The 21142-nt window shown below is 43.1% G+C and overlaps 1 protein-coding gene across 20 annotated transcripts in view; it reads left to right on the top strand.

Moving 5' to 3' along the window:
- Positions 1-21142, top strand: part of NRXN3 (neurexin 3) — a 1723243-nt gene that overhangs the window by 1144409 nt on the left and 557692 nt on the right. The window contains exon 1 of one of the 20 annotated variants that reach the window (XM_082384660.1): positions 7016-8602. The exons of 17 other annotated variants lie outside the window; for them this stretch is intronic. In XM_082384660.1, the coding sequence (XP_082240786.1) occupies positions 8335-8602 (268 nt within the window). In that variant the 5' untranslated portion in view covers positions 7016-8334. Of the gene's footprint in view, positions 1-7015; positions 8603-21142 lie in introns of those variants that run through there. 2 more of the 20 variants (XM_082384657.1, XM_082384658.1) reach the window with 2 other exon arrangements.

The following is a 21142-nucleotide window of genomic DNA, read 5'->3' as shown; positions in this document are numbered from 1 at the left end:
CACTTGAATGAGATGGATGTTTGAACTATGATGTTCCTAGAATTAAACAATAGTTTATGAATTGGATCCAATGGGTATTTTAGTATCTGACAAGTAATTGTGTGGAAGAAATTGAACAAAGGAAAACTCCTGGCTGTGCTACAATTTAACTTTTTATTTATATGGTGTTTATTTGACATCTCTGAATAGGGGAACCCTGTCATTTGAGATAAAAAACCTAGTTTCCAACATGTGAGTTTCTTCTCCTCTCCTCTCCCTCCCCTTCCCTCCTTTCCTTTTCTTCCCTTGCTTCCTTTCTCTTCCTTTCCTTTCCTTTCCTTTCCTTTTGTTGCCTTTCCTTATCCCATGAAACACCTGTGCTTTTTTTTTTTTTTTCTTTTTTGAAATAAAAAGTTGTCCCCATTGAGATTTTCAGGATTTAGCAAAATCTAAACGACAAGTGAAAGCTAAGCTTAAAGCTTTCCTCCACTGGGAAGCCCTCTGTGGCCGATTCCACCCCACATTGATAATCTCCTTACTTTACATTTCTGCTTCTCTGCCTATTTGAAATCATTCCAGTCCAGGTTCATGGTAATAGTTAACCTGAACGTTTACAATATTCTTTTCAAATATATCTTCTCATTTAACCCTCAAAACAATCCTGTGAGTTTTGAATTATTCATGTTTATACTATTGAGGAAATAGGCTCAGTGAGTTTAAAGTGACTTGCTCGAGGTCACAGGGCCAAGTAGTAGATCAGGTTTTGAACTCTAGTCCTTTGACATTAGGGTCACTTGTCACCTTGTGTATCAATCCCTCCTCATAGTCCTTTTTCTCCCTCCAATGGATTAATTCCACTCTCTCTTCTTCTGTATACTTTGTTTATACCTTTATTCTAATAACACGTTGTATTTGGGAAGCTGAATATATGGATGGAATTTATGATTTGTTTTTGATGGCTTTTTCCTGCTAGATTATAAACTTCTTAAGCCCTTAAATCTTTTCTTTTTCATGCCGGAGTCCCCTGGAAGTCCACCACTTCACCTGGTGCCTTGCCCATGGTTAGCATAAATGGAATGTTCATGAAACAGATGAATTGATGCAGCAAAATAATTGTTTCTTTCTATACTAAGTAGAACCTAGTTCAGAGGTACATTCTCAGTAACTTAAAAAATAAATTATTGAATTCTAATGAAATACCAAATAAATCGAGTGGAAATTATTAAAATATTTAGAAGGCATGCTTTTTAGGGGGAAGGCTAAATAATTGGAATTTATTGTTTATTTAAGAAAAGAGGGTGAGAAAATAAAGAGATGGGAAAGAGAAGTAGCCAGAGAGCCCTTCCAGATCCCAAAGCAGACTGAGATTGTGTGAGTTCCACCCTCTGCTGGAAAATGATTAGCTATGAAACAGGGCTGGGTTCTGGTAGTCCATATTATCTGGTTCTGGGGCCATGGTGAGCTTTATTGTTTTGGAGTTGGCTTGAAGGATATTTGTGAGAAGGATGTGATTAAGCTGTTCCCCATTCTGCAAAATATGGGCCAAGAGAATCCAATGAGTCGGGTAACACACGGAAGTGACTTTCCATTCTATGTTTGGGAATTGTAAGGGGAGCTTTTTGTTTATTCGGTCCTCTTGAGATTTGTCAACAAGAAGAGAAAACCATAAGCAGAGATAAATTTCAAGGAGTCCTCTGGAGAAAAAGACAGTTATTTTCATTACTCACATTTATTGACCATTTACTGTGTGCCAGGCACTGTTTATACACAGTTTACAGATGATACCTTTCTAAATCCTCACAACAAACCTTTTGGATAGATAGTATGATTATTCCCATTTTTCAGATGGAGAGACTGTGATACAGAGGGGCTCAGGATCTTGCCAACATTTTTCACAGCCGCTAACAAGCAAAATCAGGATTTGAACCTAGGCAGTCAAGCACCAGAGCCCAAAATCGAAATCTGTATGCACTCTCGAAGTCTCTTCTAAATTTTTGATTTGATAATTTTTTTTATAAACATACAAATGATATTATTACTTCCGTTATTATAGAACAATCATTCACATTGTTTGAGTCATTAAAACTGGATAAAAATTTACATGATCTCTGATAGCCAGTGTAAGCTTAGAGAAGACTAACAGGGGTTTAAATGTCCAAATCTCTCTATGAAGAAGTAATTGAATCCTGTCCTTGACTAAAAGCAACATTTGTTTCCATGGTAAAATAATTTCACTTGGATTGCAAACGAAGCTGGCTAAGGTTTACACAGGAATATTTCATATTTTTTTCTTTTCCTTAAAGAAATGTGTGAGATTCTAACAAAGCAGATATCCCAGTGCCATTGATCAAGAGACTGGGAAAATTTCCTAGAGTGATTTTTCTCAACATCCAAACTCCTGATATCCCCATTTCAGCCACAAGGAGGATAAGAAAACAACTACGGATGTTTATATGAAGGATAAGTTAAAGGAACAGCAGCCACATATATAGTCTCTAAACTATAAAATTATACAACAATGCCATTGTCTTTGTTTTTTTAATCAAATACATGTAGGAGTGATACTTAAAAGGATAAAGCTTCTATTTTATACTCCCAAATGTAAAGTGTCATCAAAATCTGCCTTTTTTGCAGGATGGCTTTCTTAAATAAATGAGTGGAAGGATGAATTATGTGGCTATAAATAAACCTACTGACATATAATAAAGCAAAGTTCGACTGTTTTATAGAACCCTTGGATATATTTATAGCCATGTTAACAGTCACCTGTATTTTTTCAGGACTTTTATTTCATTTCACATTATGAGAGTTTAGTCGTTTTTGTTTTTATTTTCCCTCCTCCCTAAACTTACTTTTTGGAACTCTGTTTCAAGAGAAAAAGTAAGGATTTCTACTCTTTATATTAGGGGAGAAAAGGGCCCTCACTGGAGTATAGGGCTCACACAGAAACAGACTGCTCCAGTGTTTTCTGTGTCTGTGCAGTCAGATTAGCTGTACTTGCGACAAACAACCGGATGGGTGTCTCCTGCCAGCAGCGAAGTGGAAAGTCAGAGTCTGTGCAAGTGAGAGAAGGCACATGCAGAGACAAAATGTATTGTGAGAGACTGACAGGGCAGCGCCACATTAGATTCCTGGCACCTGACACGATTAAGTACTATCATGAGGCTTATTTTAGGAGCCAGAAGATTCACCAGACTACTTTATAGCTGAGGTACCCACCAAAGGAAGACAGAGAGTGTCAGATGGGTCAGGATTCTCGTACCTTGTCTTGAGACAGTCTTTTTCAGGGAGGGGAGAAGCGGGGAGATTAAAACAAGGGGAAGAAATCTATAATGCCAAATTCTGCAGATTGAAATAATAGACAAACCAAGCTATTAACTAGGCAAATCCAGCCACAGGCTTCTTTTTTTTTCTGAAACTGCATTCCATTCAGAAACTTAAGGTTCCAGAAAGTCTGGTTAGGATGCCATGGGGGTTTATCCAAGTGGAGCTAAGCGTGGTTGTTCCTGTGAAATTATTTATACTTTTCAACTTTAAATCTGTGGTGAGCATAACGTTTCTAAATCTATTTCTCTTCCTTTCTATCTTAAAAGTAGACTCTCGTCTTCATCCTGGAGCTCATTGCTAAGTGTTCTCATTCAAAGGGCCCACTAGAAAAGACAACTCAGGAGGAAAGAGGGGAGCTTTTGGTGGTAGTCTAGGTGATGACAAATCCTTCAGCTGGAACTACAGATGCAGGCTGTGTCTAGGAGTTATCTCTGGAACTAAAAACCTAAGAAAAAATACTTAATATATCAGCCTAATATAAACTCTAACAGACCTGAGAATGATGGGAATTAGAAAAGAAGCCTAAGTAGGAATGTGTTGACTAGAGGAAGAGAGAGGAGGGATAGAAAACAAATGAAAAAAAAAATTCAATAATGTGTTAAATTGGAGGACATTCATTTTATCAGGATAATTGTGGATTATTTCTTTAAAGTTGAAGAAGTAAAATAAACCAGTCTTGCATTTGTCCTCGGATAAGTCTTCTCAGTATCTAACTCAGTCCCCAAATGGAATCAGCCTTACTGGAATTCATAGATACTTCTTTTGACATTTTGCAAAAAGTAAGTAAATAATTATAAGCATGACAGGTAAAATGAATAGTTCCAGCTGTGATGCACCAGCAGCATTTCCAGATTTTGTACTGCAATAAGGCTTTATTTTTCACTTTGTTGCCTAGCAGAGAATTGATTGGAAGGTACATCTAAGCTTCCCATCCTTCCTTGGGATGAAGGAGAAAAAAAAACATTCTCCAACACTCAGTGCCAATTTAGAAAAGAAGAAAAACGTTAAGTGGAGAGGTGGTCAACTCATCACCTCTGGAAATGTGTGTCTCTGGGGATCAGTGTCACTAAAGCCAGCTAAATATGTCAGTGGAATGAATGCTATATAAAAATCTGAGTATGAGGTTGGGCAGTTGATTCACTGGATTCATTAATTCAGCAAATATTTACTGAGCTTCTACTATGTGCTACCCACTCTTCCACACACAGAAGATAGAGGGGAGACCAAGACAAAATTTCAGCTTTCAGGGAACTTACAGTCTTTTTAAGGAGATAGATAGACTATGAACAGTTATAGATAAAATAATTTCAGAAAGTGGAGAGTGCTTCGAAGGAAATAGAACAAGGTAATGGGATAAAAGTGCCTTTCAGGGTGGTGGCGGCTAACTTTAGATGAGGGCCAGAGAGGGCCTCTGAGGAGGTGACATCTACAATGAACCAATCACATGAAAATCTTAGGGAAAAGTGTTCCAGAGAAGAGGGAACAGCAAGTATAAAGGCCTTGAGTTGGGAAACAACTTGGCACATTCAAAGAGCAAAAAGTGGGTCTGGGAGACTGGAAGGTAGTGAGTAAGGGGTCATCTGGCAGAAGATGGAGTTGGAGAATGAGGTATAAGCCAGGTCATCTAGGTCTCTTTAAGGCCACGTTACAGAGTTAGACTAAGTCCAAAGTGCAGTGGGACTCCATCTGGAGGACAAAATCAAGGAGTGGTTGGATTGAACGGGAATGGGTTTTTTTATTAAAGATTTAATTTTATTTATTTTTGGCTGCGTTGGGTCTTCATTGCTGCGCGCAGGGTTTCTCTAGTTGCGGGGTGTGGGCTTCTCCTTGCGGTGGCTTCTCTTGTTGCAGAGCCTGGGCTCTAGGCATGCCGGCTTCAGTAGTTGTGGCACGTGGGCTCAGTAGTGGTGGCTCGTGGGCTCTAGAGCGCAGGCTCAGTAGTTGTGGTGCACAGGCTTAGTTGCTCCATGGTATGTGGGATCTTCCTGGACCAGGGATCGAACCCGTGTCCCCTGCCTTGGCAGGTGGATTCTTACCACCAGGGAAGTCCCTTGAATGGGAATTATCATCTGCCTTAAGGGAGGATGCTTAGGATATTAATTTTTTTTTTCTCTCTTTTGTCCTAATAGTAGCCCGAGACCCTAAACATGTACTTAACCTTCTTGGAGCTTTAGCTTATTTTTCTATTAGACAAAAAGTACCGCCACTCTTTGTCTGGTGCTATGCCAGATGCTGTGTATACATTATCTCATTTAATACTCCTAAGAACCTCATAAAGGGAGGAATTATTCCCATTTTACAGAGGAGGAAACAGGTTTAAATTGAGTCTCCATAAATCACCCCTCTCTCTTATTGTGCTGTTCCTGGGTACGTGTTGCTAGTTTAAAACATCGTGTTTGTGGGCCACCACCCAAAGGCATGAAAGATCATGAATGAGGGCTACCCCGCTGGAGGCTGTGGATCTTGAATCACCCTGACAGCTGAGAGCCAGAACAGCTGGGATGGCCGTGCACCATTTACCACGGGCAGCAGGGATCCTTAGGAGAACAACAATTTCATAACCGAAGTACCAAGTCACCATCATAGATTCTGAAATGAACTTGATATTTGAGCTTGAAGACAAATCATTCATAGGTTTGGTATCTTTACGTTAGAGACAGATAATGCTAACTTCTTCAACGTCTCCTCGAGGTGCCCCAAGAATGAATAGGACTGTCTTAATCCCTTATTCTCAGTCAGGGGGTTGAAATGTTTATTGAGAGCAGAAGTATAATAGGTGCTATAAACTCCTTTTTAAAAAAGGAATGCCCCCTAATTGCAATATATATATATATATATATATATAGAGAGAGAGAGAGAGAGAGAGAGAGAGAGGAGAGAGAGGAGAGAGAGAGACACGATTTAACCAGCAAATGTCATGATATGATTTAACCAGCAAGTATTATTCCCTCACGTATCCTCCTCCATCTCCACCTGCCCCCCCACAAAAAAATATATATATAGTGTGCTTTTGTAACCAAGGTGAGGGGGAAGGAAGGAGTCAGAGCCAGCAAGCCCCCAGAGTCTAGGAGGCTGTTGGGTTTCTGTATCCTGCTGAACATCACAGTTAGGAGAAGTTGGGCGGGGGAGAGAGGGGGCGTAGAATGGAGGCTGCCTCATCCAGAATGTTACCATTCCCTGGCAGAGCCCTGGGTCAGCTTCCTCCTGGAGTAACAGATGGCCACAACAGGTGCGCCAAGCTTCTTCCTGCCACTCCCGCTCTCCCCTGCAGGTTCAGCCTGGATGTAAAAGCCGCACTCTCTTTAGTGCCCAGAGTCCTGGAGGCCCGAAGGCTTCACCCACCTGGGGCAGCACCTCTAAGGCCAGTCCAGGACAGGCCAGCAGATGCAGCCCTCACCTCTCCTGAAGTTCTCTGACCAGGTCAGCCAGCACGGGCGCTAACCCCTGGGTCCTGAATTCCAAGAGCATCCCGTTTACCAGGGACGGAAGGGCCTCCAGCCATCAAACCTCTCACCCTCCGGAGTTCCCGGTCCACCTCTCTGCCTTCCCCTTTGAGAACCAAGACGCGTTCCCGCCATTCGCCCCTCGGGTGGGCCCTGGGCATCTGAACCCCCAGAGAGGCCCACCCGGGAGAGTGGCCGCGCGGTGCTGACCACCAGCTCAGGGGGAGCACCTGCGGCACCACCGTGTGCAGACGTCCCGGCGCTTCTGCTACTCAAGGGGGTTATTTTTATTTCTATCTGGGACTACTTTAGCCTTAGCCGCCGCCTGCAGTTTTTCTTCCCCAGTTGCCCGAGTTTGGCTTTACTGCGCCTGGAAGAGGAGAGACAGGGTGATCAAAAGGCGCAGGGTCTGTCTGCCCGCCTCACACACGCGCGCGCGCGTGCTCATTCCCCTGGAAAGGAGCGGGGTGTGCGGGAGGCTCGCGCGGGTGTAGACGAGCGAGCGAGCGTGTACTTGAATGGGGAGGGCAGGGATTCCGGGTCGCTCGGGCCCCTCCTTCCTCGGAGCCAGCCAGCCCCTCGGCAGAGCGCTCGGGCGGCACTGATTTGCTCTCGGGAGTGCGCTATTTGCATATGACTTGCCCATTTGTGAATGTGGCTCCCCAACTCCTCGCTTCACTTCACCTGTACCTCCCAGTTCCGCGCACTTTGCAGGCGCCCGCCCCCCTCTTGGCCACCTCTGCCGCCTGCCGGGCACCTCCTCTCGCGCCTTCCCTGCTCGCCCACCCACCTCTCCGCGCGCCGTGCCACGTTGGTTTGGGTGGCTGCTCGGCGCCGGCTTCCTTCTCCTCTTCTTCTCTCTCTCCGGTCCTTCTTGTTCTCTTCCTCCGGCTGCTGCTGCTGCTTTTCATCCAGTTGGGAAACCCAGGACGCAGGCGGCTGCTCCGTGGAGCTCTTGCAGAAAGCGCAGGGCTAACAGCGCCCGTACACCGAGACTGCGAGGAACCCGCGAGGAACTCTCCCACCGGCAGCCCCCCTTTGCCTGGCGGTTCTGCATTGCAGCGCATGGGAGTGGAAAGCGAAAAAAAAAAAAAAAAAAGCTCAAACTGCTTGGATGTTGGGATAAACTAACCTGAACCTACTTGGGTCTCCTGCTGCCTCCTCCTCTTCCTTCGTTTCCACCTTTCCTCTGTGTGGCTTCCCGGAGTGTGCCGTTAAGTCATCCGGCCTGAGGCGCCCAGAGATCAGGAGCTGCGCCTGGCCTCCCCTGACATGTGTGGCATCCCGGGGCTCCCTAGGAGGGCTGCTATACCTGGGTGGACTTTGACATCCTAAATTTCAGCTCCAGGAAAGGGGAGCTTTTGCCTTATATCCTTTTATTTTTTAAGTAGTAGCTGGTTTTTTTTTGTTTGTTTGTTTGTTTGTTTTTTCATCATCTGTCTTGAAAACGCTTATGCCTTCCCTCTTTCCAAAATTTGGGCAAGTCTTTCTCCTGCTATGATGGGCCCCTGGGCATCATGAACTTCATTATTGCTCACTGGCTGGAATTCAAACTGCCCATCTGTGGTGGTCCTGTGTGTTGATCATGCACCTGAGAATCCACGCGAGACGGAGCCCTCCTCGCCGGCCGGCCTGGACGCTTGGGATCTGGTCCCTCTTCTGGGGATGTATCATCAGCTCTGTGTGGAGTTCCTCTAATGTAGCCTCCTCCTCCTCCTCCTCCTCCTCCTCCTCCTCCTCTTCTTCCTCGCCGGGGTCTCACTCTCAGCACGAGCACCATTTCCATGGCAGCAAGCATCACTCAGTGCCTATTTCTATCTATCGCTCCCCTGTTTCCCTTCGAGGAGGGCACGGTGGGTCTCTCTGCTCTTTATCCTTTTAATGGGGCATAGCAATTCCTTAACCCACTTGCCTTTCAGGTAATGTTAAGGGTGGGAAGAGAATTTTAAAAGTTGAATCTAAAATAATGAAAAGCATCGCATGTGCATGAGGGAAGAAAATGTCCAGTTTCTCCCTAAAAGGCTAGAGTTTTCTGCCCCAGTCTCCCCATATTCTCTAATGGGTCCTCCTCTCCTTGGCTCCCTTATTCATAGCTTCACAAGCACCACATTCTCCCCTTTGCAACCTTCTGCCTCCTTCACCCCCCATGATGGCAGAAAACTTAGATAAGTCCCCAGTGCTGCACTTTTGAGAATTCATTCATTCACCTTGCTCTCACCCTTCTTCTCTCTGATCTTGTTTGAGAGCTAGTCGTGGGAAAATAGCAGACAGCAGGAATCCTTAGGTCTTCAGCCTGAAGTTGATTGAACTGCTATAAAGTGGCCTGTGTGGTAAAGGTCGGGGGAGTGGGGGAAAGTAGCTGAGTGTAATCTTTAATAACCAGTGGTCATTATTGTTCATTTGGGCCGCTTTATGTTTGTCCACATGTCAGAAGGAGAGAGCAGCTATCATGAAAACTGTACACCTAATATTGCTAACTACCCAAGAGGAAGCAATGTATAAGATAAGGCAAAGTCCATTTAAAATTTAACCAAGTGTAAATTATTGCCACTTCAGTTCCACCATTTATGGAAATGTTATTTCAATTAAAGGTAGCACGGGTGGGCTTGTTCACACAATATAAGTACAATATGTTTTGCTCTAAATGACCCTCCTTGCATAGCGATTGAAGGAAGAGCTCTATGGCTCTTAAAATTATATTCAGCTTTGAGCAGGCTGCCTCTGAAAGGGTGATGTCTGCCACCGAGGTAGGCGCCTGCTGTAGTAAATGAAGAAGGGAGCTTCGTTATTTGTTTACTATGCACTCCTCCCTGATGGTGAGGAGAATGCGGATCACAGAACCCAACTGCAGGAGCAGCCCTCTGGGGGGCAGCGAGAGCAAACCACACTCGAGGTCCCCTGCCCTAGCTTGTATTTTGAAGGCCTATAGCATACAGACCGCATTCGGAATGTCAGTTCTTCCCACTGCCTCCTAGCCCTGGGTTTCTGCTCTGTGCTCTCTGTACTGTTAAGTGGAAGCACATTGAGAAAATGCCAGCACGTACTCTGGCTCTTTCTGACTGTCTCTTTACATTTTATTTGATGGAGTTGTCAAGCAGCTCAGAGCTTGTAAGGTGGGTGGAGGCAGGTGGTGGGAAGGAGGGAATGCTTGATCTTGATCTGGTTGTTGTATTTCTCTGTGACTCCTGCTAGGTGGGGTGTAAGCTTTCAAAAAAACAAACAAAAAAAAAAACCACCCTAGGAGAGGAAAGAACCACAAACACCAAAAATGCAAAAGCAATTTCATGGAAAAAGAAACTGTTAGCTCCTAAGGAGGAGAGGGACTGGGAGTGGGGGTGGGATTGTGAAGAGTGGGAAAGAAAAAGAGGGGAGTGGGAGGCGGAGGAAGCCAGACACACTATTCCTAATAGCCGTAATTACACACAGAAACGCTCAGCGATAATTAGCTAAGTTTTGCTAATTAGTGTAAATGATCAGCAGGGAGATGAAGATTATGTATTAGTTAGAGGTTATAGGCTGGCAAGGTCTCCATGTTTTCTGTTCGGGATGTAAACAGTTAAAAGCAGCTACTAGTTAAGTGATGGAATTTGCAATACTTACCGGGGATTCCTAGGTCTTTCAATCTCTTTCTTTCTCTCTGGCACTTGCTCTCTCTCTCTCTCTCTCTCTCTGTGTGTGTGTGTCTCTCTCTGTCTCTCTCTCTCTGTCTCTCTCTCTGTTTCTCTCTTTCTCTGTTTCTCTGTTTCTCTCTCTCTCTCTCTCTCTCTCTCAGCTAAAGGGGCAAAAGGGGTTGAGCCAGCACAGGTTAAAAACAACTCTGTTCATTTCTTCATTGATCAGTTGCTCAGTACCCTCTAAATCTTCTTAACTGGTTCCGTCTTCTTTCACATTAACCTACATCTGATAAGATTCAGTACGATGGAAAAGGAGAACAAAGTAAATAAATGACTAGAGACCCTAGAAAAGGCCCTCAGATGCGCAGAGCTGAGAATGCAGTGAACTTCAGGATCTGGCATGACTGAGACAAGAAAGCTCATGAAATCAACTTTTCAGTATCCTCTTTCAATCCTGAAGTCCCATCCCACTGATCTGGGCTTAGAGACTGAATGCATCTATATTAAGCAGGCTCCTTGCATATTTAATTAATGTTTTTGAGCTTGAAATCAAGAGAAGCAGCAAGCAACAAGATACCCCAAACTCTGGCTTCAATCCCTTATCTAAGCTGTGCCCTTTTCTCCCTGAAAGGACCAGGAGACCCCTCGGTGCTTCGTTAATGCTCCTCTAATTCTTACTTTGAGTACACTTGCTTTCCCCTAGTCCAAGACAAAGGCTTAGCTAACAGCAATTGTTTTAAAAAATCTTTTAGATGGAGGTGGTAGGAGGCGCATAGCACCATGAGACTAATGGTTGTTACTAATAGTTTTCTGCCAACCCTATTCCCGAGTTACAAGGAGCAGTCTGTACTGTCTGTGAGGAAGTAAATGCCCTTCATGCTGGTATAAAATGAAAACTAGAGCCTTGAGTTCAAGAACCTTCTCTGGACTCAAGAGAGATTTTTTCCTTTGCTTGTTTTGTCTACCCTTGTTCACTTTGCGCATTTCCTGAGAAGCCGGAGGTCCTCAGAGCTGCCCCGTTAATGAGTTTTTGCCACCCCTCCTTCTAAAACATCCTGCCCTGTGGTGAGACTCACACTAAAACAGATGGAAGAAAGAGAAATTCTCCAAACAGCTGTTCTTCTACCCATGCTTGGTTCTGATCTTTAAAAAATTGATTATGTATAGATTTGCCTAAAATCTTGATCCCAGGGCAGCCTAGAGCAGGCTGAGCTCCTTTATAAGTTGGGGAGACTAAGGCCACACCTGCCCGGGGTATCCAAAATAGTCTCAGGTTAAGGTTGTGTCTTCAGATACAATTAACTCTCTTCTCAATTGGAGTCTAGTAAGCTTTTCCCCATTGCTCAGTCCCTTCCTTCAGGCTCCCTGCTTTCTTTCATGCTCACTTCTATTGAACTAACATTTATTGGGTATTTACTATGTGCCAGGCTGTGTGTAACCTGCTAAGGATAGAAAACTAAATAAGACATTGCATTGTTCAGCACAGGATAATTTCAGAAGTATTTGGATCACCTATGAAAGATAAGTGCTTTTAAAAATTTTTTAAATTTGAGGGATGGGATGAGGATCCAGATACCCAACCAAATTAATTAATATAAAATCTAAATATCCCTTGTGAAATGCAGATTCACATTGTTCTTTTATTCAAAATAACCCTACAGGTATTTTTCATCCTCAACTTTATTTTCATACTTATATATCATGCTTATTGAAGCTCCTGGATAATTTAGTGGTATGGGACATATAAATACTAAAATACATTTGTTTACCAACCTTCAGTTTCATAGGAGAGTTTCGTATATTTGCTTTCCTCTCTCCCACCTTTAAGAAATCCAATGCACATCTACTTAAAAATATTTTAATACTTATAGTTTAGAAAAAGTTTTCTCTATAGAGCCTAGGTTTAGTATGTTCCTTATATTTTATTTTCCATAAAATAGCAGACCTTCCTGTCTCTTTAGGCGTTTGGGGGTACCTAGTTGAAAACCTAAAACTCAATTTTACAAGGGAATATACCACAATGTATTTAGAGGAAAGTCTCTTGCTCAGAAACCTGTGTGTGTGTGTGTGCGTGTGTGTGTGTGTGTGTGTAGGTGGGACAACATAAATCCTCTTTGAGTCATCTTAGCAAAGACAGCGGTAGTAGTCCCCCTTGTGGCCTATGAGCCTGGAGTCTTTAAGAAATTATGCTTCTCATTCATTGTCACAGAGACCCACCTCTGAAGTTTTTCCAGCCACGGGGCTTGTTTTGCTCTGATCTATTGAGCACTTTCTTTTGCTCAGCCAGCTGCTTTCTAACCACTTTCTCTCTCCCTTCCTTCTTGGGATTCAGATTGCTGAATAATTCAGAGTGTTGGTTGACAGATAAAATGATAAGATTTATATGTCTTTGGCCTTGCTGATGTATTAATTAAATTGGTTTCTTTTTCTCTGTCTCCTCTAGATGCATTGTTTGGCTTCTCTAAAATTTGCTGGCAAGTGGTGGGTCTGGAGATTAACTTGTTCTTGAAAGGCCACCGTAGGAAGATTATACTATCCCAGTGTAAATTTCTTCAGGACTTTCAACATGGATCATTGTGCGGGGGTTGGTGGTTGGAGGTGAGGCCTGCCATATCACAGGGAGAAGAGATGAGAGAATTGGAACAATTCCTTTCAGGACAAACATAACAAAACAAAACCCTTCACCAAACTGGCTGATGGCTGGAATTTTGTAGTAAGACCTTTATTGTTTTATTGTCTGATTTTGAATCTGGAGGACATAACATATTTTATTTTACATTTTAATGAATGAATTTATCAGATCTCTGAAAGCTTACTTTGCTAGGACTCTGTGTGATTTGGGAGGGAGGCAGATCTCTCAAGATAAAACTTGAACTTAATCATACTTCCCTTCCTGGTATTAGTTTGTTAGGGCTGCCATTAAAAACAAAACAAAACAAAAAAAAAACCAGACTGGGTAGCTTCAACAACAGAAATTTATTTTCTCACAGATCTGGAGGCTAGAAGTCCAAGATCACAGTGGTGGCAGATTTGGTTTCTTCTGAGTCCTCTCTCCTTGGCTTGCAGATGGCCACCTTCTTGCTGTGTCTTCAAGGGGTCTTTCCTCTGTGTTCATGCATCCCCAATGTTTCCTTGTATGTTGGAATTCCCTCTTCCAATAAGGACACTGGTCAGATTGGATTAAGTTTCACTCAAAGGTCCCATTTTAACCTAATCACCTCTTTAAAGGCCCTATCTCCAAATATAGTTATATTCTGAAGTTCTGGGGGTCTAGGCTTCAACACATGAATTTTGTGGGCACACAGTTCAGCCCATAACACTCCTCCTCCTCCTCCCCCAGGACCCAGTCATTGTAAAGTAAAAAGGTACTGTTCAGTGCATCTCTGTTGAACTCAAACTTTCACTGTGGGAAAATAAAACCTTCCGTGACAGTGGCAGCAGTTTACAAAATTGATAAGATGGGGCCTCCTCAGGAAAAATCCTATTTACATATATGGAGAAAACAACACCAGTAACTGTAGTTAAAATTTGTGTTTGCTTTCCTCTCGGTTTATCTCTTGTGACTGAGTCTCTACCTTGATGTGCACACAGGCTAATTCTGTCTGACTACAGCCCCATGCTCTGCAGACAAACTCTAATACCACACTCTATGGCTCTCTATTGAGACCGGCTGCCATTCCAGGCCTGGCGTCCCTGCTCTACCAGGGACTTCCTTTATGAACTACAGTGGCTCACTCTTTTCCTTTCTTAGCACTAGGATGGCATGATTCTCCAATCTGTGCGTCTTTAAAGACACCACTGTGTATCTTCAACCTGTCTGAGTTCCACAGGTCTGCCAGTATTTTGTAGGTCTGTTTTCTTGACTATGATAATAACGTATACCAAAGCCACAGCCACAGCCAGGTTTTCTCTTCTCTCCTCCACCAGAAGCAGCATAATGTACAAGAGGGACACACTGTGATGTTATAAAGCCCACAATCCAACTTCACCACAGTCACGCAGAGACAGAAAGAATGCAGCTTTCATTTAAACACACCTTTTTAATACTAGAAAGGAGCTCTGCATTGTGTTTAAAATGCTCTGCTGTGTTTGGCCATATCAGGGCAGGGGGGCAGAATAGCAACTGAGTTTATACAGAGCAGGTGGTTTATTTCTACTTACAGTTAGAGTTTTGAGAAAGACTTGCTGGGATCATACGCCAACATATAACGCACACCTCCTGTGTACCAGGCACTCTTCCAATGCTTTACGTATATAATTTCATTTCATCCTCACAATCCTTGACCTTAATAAGGTTACCGCCATTTCATAAATAAAAACAGTGAGACTCAGAGAGCTTAAGTGACTTGATCAAAGTAGGGTCGGGGTAGAGCCACGCTCCAAACCTGGTTCTGACCACAAAGCTCTTGGTCTTTTTGTTCTCCCTGACAGACTGTCATCTCAAGAAACAGACAACAAACACAGCGAGCTTAGGGATTATCTGATCCTCTGATGTTCCAGATGGCCAAAGTGGGGACTTAGACAAGGCCATCCAATCAGTATCAGAATCAGCTGGGAACCCAGGCAGTATGACGCTACGTCCATCACCCTTTTACTCTACAGCACGAATGCCGACTTCTCATTCCTCCAAGACCTTTTGCTTCAGGTTGATCTCCCCTTAACCAGATTAAGTCCTGTAGGAATGGATTCTGCCAGCATTGGATTTTCCTGGCCTTCTGTGAAATTAATGTTTCATATGTATTCTTCTAGTAGGTGTCTGGCTTTGCGCTAGGAGGTAGGATTCTTGGGTGTTCTGAAGGTCTCCTCAACGGGAGACCCTAGTGTGAGAAAGTGCTCATATTCAGGTTGGTTCCCATGCAGGGAGACATTTCCTGTCCTGGTTGGGCCTCACTGGCCAGAAAGCAGGGGGGAGATGTCTTGTGTATTCACCTGTCTCTGTTTCCCATCTGAAGACACAGCCCAGTTGTTGTTCAGAGACACGTTCCCTGCCCCAGTTCCCACCCTTTGCTCACCAGCTGTTGAGTGGCTGTATGAACATAAAACCTCCAGAAACCTGAAAGGCACCTTTTCTGAGATACTGTCCACACCCTCCCTTTGTTACTGTTTTGAAATATTCCTGTCGGCCACCCCCCACATTAAAACATAATGGTGTATACTCCTGAGTGACTTCTCCCCCAACTATGAATTTCAACTATTTCCCAGGCAGTCTTTCAGAATTTGAATATAATTACATGTTTTGGGTGCACATTGTGGTTTTTGCTACATAAGAAACTAATGGAAATGATCTGCCTGTTCCTGTAGTTTACAGATTATATGCTTCAGAACCGAGGGTATATATTTAGGCGGCTTTTCTGTGTGGCACATTAAACTGAAAATGAGCTGGGGTGAGCCACCATGCTTGCTAAGCAGTAGAGCAGGTTGACAGAGCAAAGCATTAAACTGAACCGGTGTCAGTGTTTTACTTAACATTTATTTGCTTTGCACCTTTGTCATTTGATGTTGTCAGAGAAGGGAAGGGGGAGGAGATAGGCAGGGTCTGCTGTCTGCACAGCTCAGACAAGGAGGAAGAAATCATCAGCCCACGACATCCAAGCGAAATGAGCACTTTTTAAAAATTGAAATTGCCATACAGGGAACTCTTTTTTTATGAAGAGCAGGCAAGACTTATAAAAGTGCACAGGTGTGTCTGACAGCTTCAGGAACATGGACCTGGGCAGACACTTGTTTTTGCAGTACGGGCGATGACTACCAAAGAGGAATTAGCTTCCCCAGGTCAAAAATTTTAAATGTGCTTCCACTGTCCATTTAAATCCTGGTTTCAAGTCCTAGACTTATCGTGAGCAAGTAGGGATAGGCAGCAAAGTCTTTTGGGCTTCTTTATAAGTGATAACTAACAGAATAAAGCCAACTGCTTTGAACCTCTTTTTTTTTTAATATAAATTTACTTATTTATTATTTTGTTTTATTTATTTTTGGCTGCATTGGGTCTTCATTGCTGCGCGCGAGCTTTCTCTAGTTGCGGCGAGCGGGGGCTACTCTTCGTTGCAGTGCGTGGGTTTCTCATTGCAGTGGCTTCTCTTTGTTGTGGAGCACGGGCTGTAGGGGCTTCAGTAGTTGTGGCATGTGGGCTTCAGTAGTTGTGGATCGAGGGCTCCAGAGCGCAGGCTCAGTAGTTGTGGCGCACGGGCTTAGTTGTTCCGCAGCATGTGGGATCTGCCCGGATCAGGGCTTGAACCCGTGTTCCCTGCATTGGCAGGCGGATTCTTAACCACTGCACCACCAGGGAAGCCCGAACCTCTGTTTTTAATAAAGGCTGAAAGGCCCTTGTGAACAATTAGCTCACAGGTAAAACAAAGCAAGACCCTCTTGGATTCTTCGGGTCAATTTTAGCAGCATTCTGATTTTTTTAAAGTTTGAAAAGATGATTAAAGGGTTAAATCTCAGCTACTGGGAAAATTTGGCCTCCTGAATAATTTGGGTGGGAGGAGGGTCCTGTGACTTCGGTAGTCAAGGTTTTATTGTATATCTCTTTCCTTGAACCAATTATTATATATCTCTTGACATGGACCACTATCTCAGCATACTTGGATGGGCATCTTTGGGTGTTCACTTCTGTCAATTCAATCTTCTTAGAAAAAATAAACCCAAGAAAGGAGACCTCTGTGCTTTTACAAGAATGACAATAGTATCTTCTTTACTCATAATAATAATAATATTAGTAATAATAATTCACTTTTTTTAGTTCTTTGAATATGCCTGACACTCTCCTAAAGGTCTCGCATTTAATTCTCCTGAGATAGGTACAGCTGTTTTTGCATTTGGAAGATGGTGACACTGACGCAGGGAATGTTTGAGTCACTTGGGCCATGTGGAGGAGATACATAGGGCAAGATATGAGGAAAGTGCAGGGAACTTCCATGCCCTTTCCAGGCTAGTCACTCTCCCCAAGTCTCCATGTGTTCCCCAACCCAGAAGCTTTCCCCATCCAGGTCCCGTCCTTTAGGGGTCTTTTGGAGGCTTCATTACATAAGCATGATTGATTAACTCATTGGCCATTTGTGACTGATTCAACTTCTAGCCCCTCTACCCTCCCAGGAGGTTGGGGGGCGGGACTGAAAGTCCCAAGCTTTAACCACCAGCTTGGCTCCACTGGCAACTAGCCAACCACCCCCACCCTCCCCAATCCTAAGGTGCTTACAGAAAGTCATTTCATTAACATAACAAAAGATATCTTTATCCTCTCATCACTGGAAATTCTGGTAGTTTTGAAAGCTGTGAGCCAGGAACTGTGGATGAAGACTGAATACATATGAAAAGTGTATCTTGGTCATCTGAATGACCAAATATGTATTTCTTATAAATTATAATATTGCAGTCAGGTACTGAACTAAATGCTTTAGCTTACCTCATTTAGTCTTTACCAACTATCCTTCAGGGTAGGCACCATTCTTACCATGAATTTACAGGAAGAGAAATTGAGCCTCAGAGAGGTAAGCAATTCACCTCAAGTTCTTCCTCTTGCTAAGCAGTTAACCCCCTGCTTCTACAGTTACCCCTTAGTATCCACGGGGATTGGTTCCAAGACCCCCAAGTGTACCCAAATCTGCAGATGCTCAAGTCCCTTAAATAAAGTGGTGTAGTATTAGCATATAACCTTAACCCCTACACATCCTCCTGTATACTTTAAATCATCTCTAGATTACTTACAATACCTAATACAATGTGAATGCTATGCAAATAGTTGTACATACAATGTAAATGCTATGTAGATAGTTGCCTGTGCACAGGAAATTCAAGTTTTGCTTTTTTGAAATTCCTGGTATTTTTTCCAAATATTTTCGATTCGATGTTCCTGGACTCTGCAGATATGAATGAGACCCACGGATATGGAGGGGAGGGCTGACTGTGTTGAACTTAGGTCAGGTAATCTGCACAAACATAAAACCTGTTCCCTGGTATTGAGAACAACTGATCAGAACACATCCCTATATTCACAAGTCCTATTGTATTATAGGAAATTATGTGTGCTTTCTGAAGCAGCCTTTGGATATTCAGATAAGTTCCAGAGTCAGCTGGTAGGGAATGGTTACATATTCAATCAAGGATCCAAGAGTGAGGGACCCTCTTTGGTGACTCACCTACCTCATTTTTGATTAACCGTAAGAAACTCATGTATCAGGAAGTTTAGTTTCCAACATACAGGCTTTCTCCTCAAATTATAATTTAAACCACCAAACCTTCCTGGTTTTAGTTCTCTTACCTGCAAAATGAAAGAATCGCAATTAGTGATCTTGAAGTAGCCTGCCATCTTTATCTTAGCAAGTTTGGTATTCATCTTTCTATCGGTGCTAATAGGCACAATTCTGATGATTTCTAAAATACCTTGTCACTCTTATTAGATCACCTTTGAACCTGCTTTTATTCTTGACCATTCATACATATGGCAGAAGCTTATTAATTATGAGGATAAAACTAATGGAATGAATATTTCAAGAGTATCAATGGTTTTCATATTGGGCGAATACGTGTGTGTGCGTGTGCACATGTGGGTGAATGCGTGAGCTAAAAAAATATAATGTAGCATAAAGGCCTTGATAGCAACCTAATCAGCTCCTGACCTGGAATGTGAAGATCAGGCATGAGGACTAAGACTGCTGTGCATTACAGACATAAAGGTGTTTCAGTACCTATTCCTTATTCTGGTGTCATTTATCAGTGTGTTGTGTCAAGGGGGCTTGCATTAACACACTAATTACAATCTAAGAGGGGGACAGTGTTAATGTGACATAGGAATGTAAACCTGGGGACTTGGCCCTCTATAGCCAATCCCTGTCTTTCAGGTGATTTATTTATTGGGTTTTATATGCCAGGGGGTCGTTTTATGTGTATGTACTGCTAACCCCATCATCTGTCAGTTATTAGGGATCTACTAGACTAGCTGTCATATAAGAACACTCTTTCCGACAGTGTTGAGATAGTGACCCTTTACTTCCCTGCACAGGGTAACTTAGAAATAAACCCACCACCTGAACACTAAGTTTTTCAAGCCCAGGGGTGATGCCCCTAAAAGAATATTCTGATGAAAGGTCTTCACTGGACTGAAAAGCTGCCTTGCATTTGTGGAATTACCAAACGCTGGACTTGGAAGAGGTCTGTAGGGACCTTTTCCAATCAAATTATTTTCATGCAGAGAAAGATTAACAGCCTGGGAGTTTGTGAATTGTTCCCAAATCACACTTTTCAAGTTAGGGGCAAGTTGAGGCTGAAACACCAGTCCTTTCTGTACTGCACCACAGTGTTAGTATGCAAAAGCAGGTGTCACCTGTTTTGCTGTGGACAAAGAGACTGGGATGGTCTCTGGTACAACTGAAGTAATACATCAGCACAGAAAGGTCAGAGAGCATGAGAGCCAAGTTACTCCAAACACTCAAATTGGTTCCCTTAATTGCTGTCACAGAATGCAGTCCTCACTCCATCCCAGGCACTGCTCCCTCACTGGGTCCCTGCTTTCTCTCTGCCCCAGCAGCCTGGAAGGGAAACTCAGTGCACCACAGTTCAATCAAACTGTTTGATGAGAGCTTTTGAGCCTTATTACGTGGAAGGTTTCATCCAGGGAAAGGAAAGAGAAAGGGAGAAATTAAATTGAAGTGTAAATCAGTCAAGAGCTTAGATCCTGCACATCCTTTCTTTTTAATCAAGAGTAAAATGAGAGGAGAGTTTAAAGGCTCATCACAAGACACCATTAACTACCCAAGGAACTCCTGACAGAAGATGGTTTGTCATGAGAAGAAAAGTGTACAATCTATCCAAAAAAGGATGTATCCAAAAGTTGTTTAGAAGGATGACGCTGAGAAGCAGGATGGTTTGCTTTCCTGTGGCTGCCCGGGCTTCGGTTCCCCTAGCTGGCTGGCACTTTTTCTTGCACATTTTAGGTGCTCAATACATACTTTACCTCAGTGATGTAGTATATTACATAGTGTGTAGCAGATAATTATATATTGTATATGAAAGGGTAATATGTTTTCAATTCATTCAGTTTTAGATACTGCACTGGAAATCAGTATTCAACATTTTGGCCAGTTTTCCCTCGTGGTTGACATAGTTTTGGTATATTTTTCTAAAATTGCTTGATGTTTGCAATTTTACAAATTGTGTTTTACAACATTACAGAGAAAATTCAAGATCTTTTTTGATCCTCCCCACAGCTCTCTGCAGCAGGAGGACAAGTAGTAGAATTGTTGTCCCATTTTTTAGCTGATGTAATCAAAACTAAAGGAGCATAAATGTCTTGACCAAAGTCATTCGAGTAGTCAGTGACAGAGCGGAAACTGACACCCGGTTCCTGTCCACTGCCCTGCTTTGCATGACCGAGTATCTGGTGTAGAATTTCTGGGCTTTCTGGTAAAAGAAAAAGGAGAGGAGAACAGCAGAGAGAAGAGTGCTCGCAGAAGCACCGTTAGGACAGAAAAGTGTGATACACCTTCATTGGACTTCGCGCTTAATTATTCAGTACTTACAATGAGCAGTGCAATGCCCTGGGCTATGCTCTGCAGTGGACAATTGAAATGTGGGGTCTGTACTCAAATACTTACAGTGTGGTTACAAATTCTTTAAAGTACGGAGATCTATCCTTTCCATCCCCACAGCAATCTCAACCATGTCACCTGGATGGATAGTTGTAGCAACCTCATTAACAGACCTTCCTAAGCCTCTGATTGCCCCTTCTCTCTGTGCTCCACCCACCATTGAGCCATCCATCTCAAGTACCAATCTGTTCAT

Source organism: Balaenoptera borealis (assembly GCF_965194805.1).
Source record: "Balaenoptera borealis genome assembly, chromosome: 3".
Taxonomy (NCBI): domain Eukaryota; kingdom Metazoa; phylum Chordata; class Mammalia; order Artiodactyla; family Balaenopteridae; genus Balaenoptera; species Balaenoptera borealis.
Note: the sequence above shows the minus strand (reverse complement) of the source record. Positions and strands in the feature narration are given on the sequence as shown.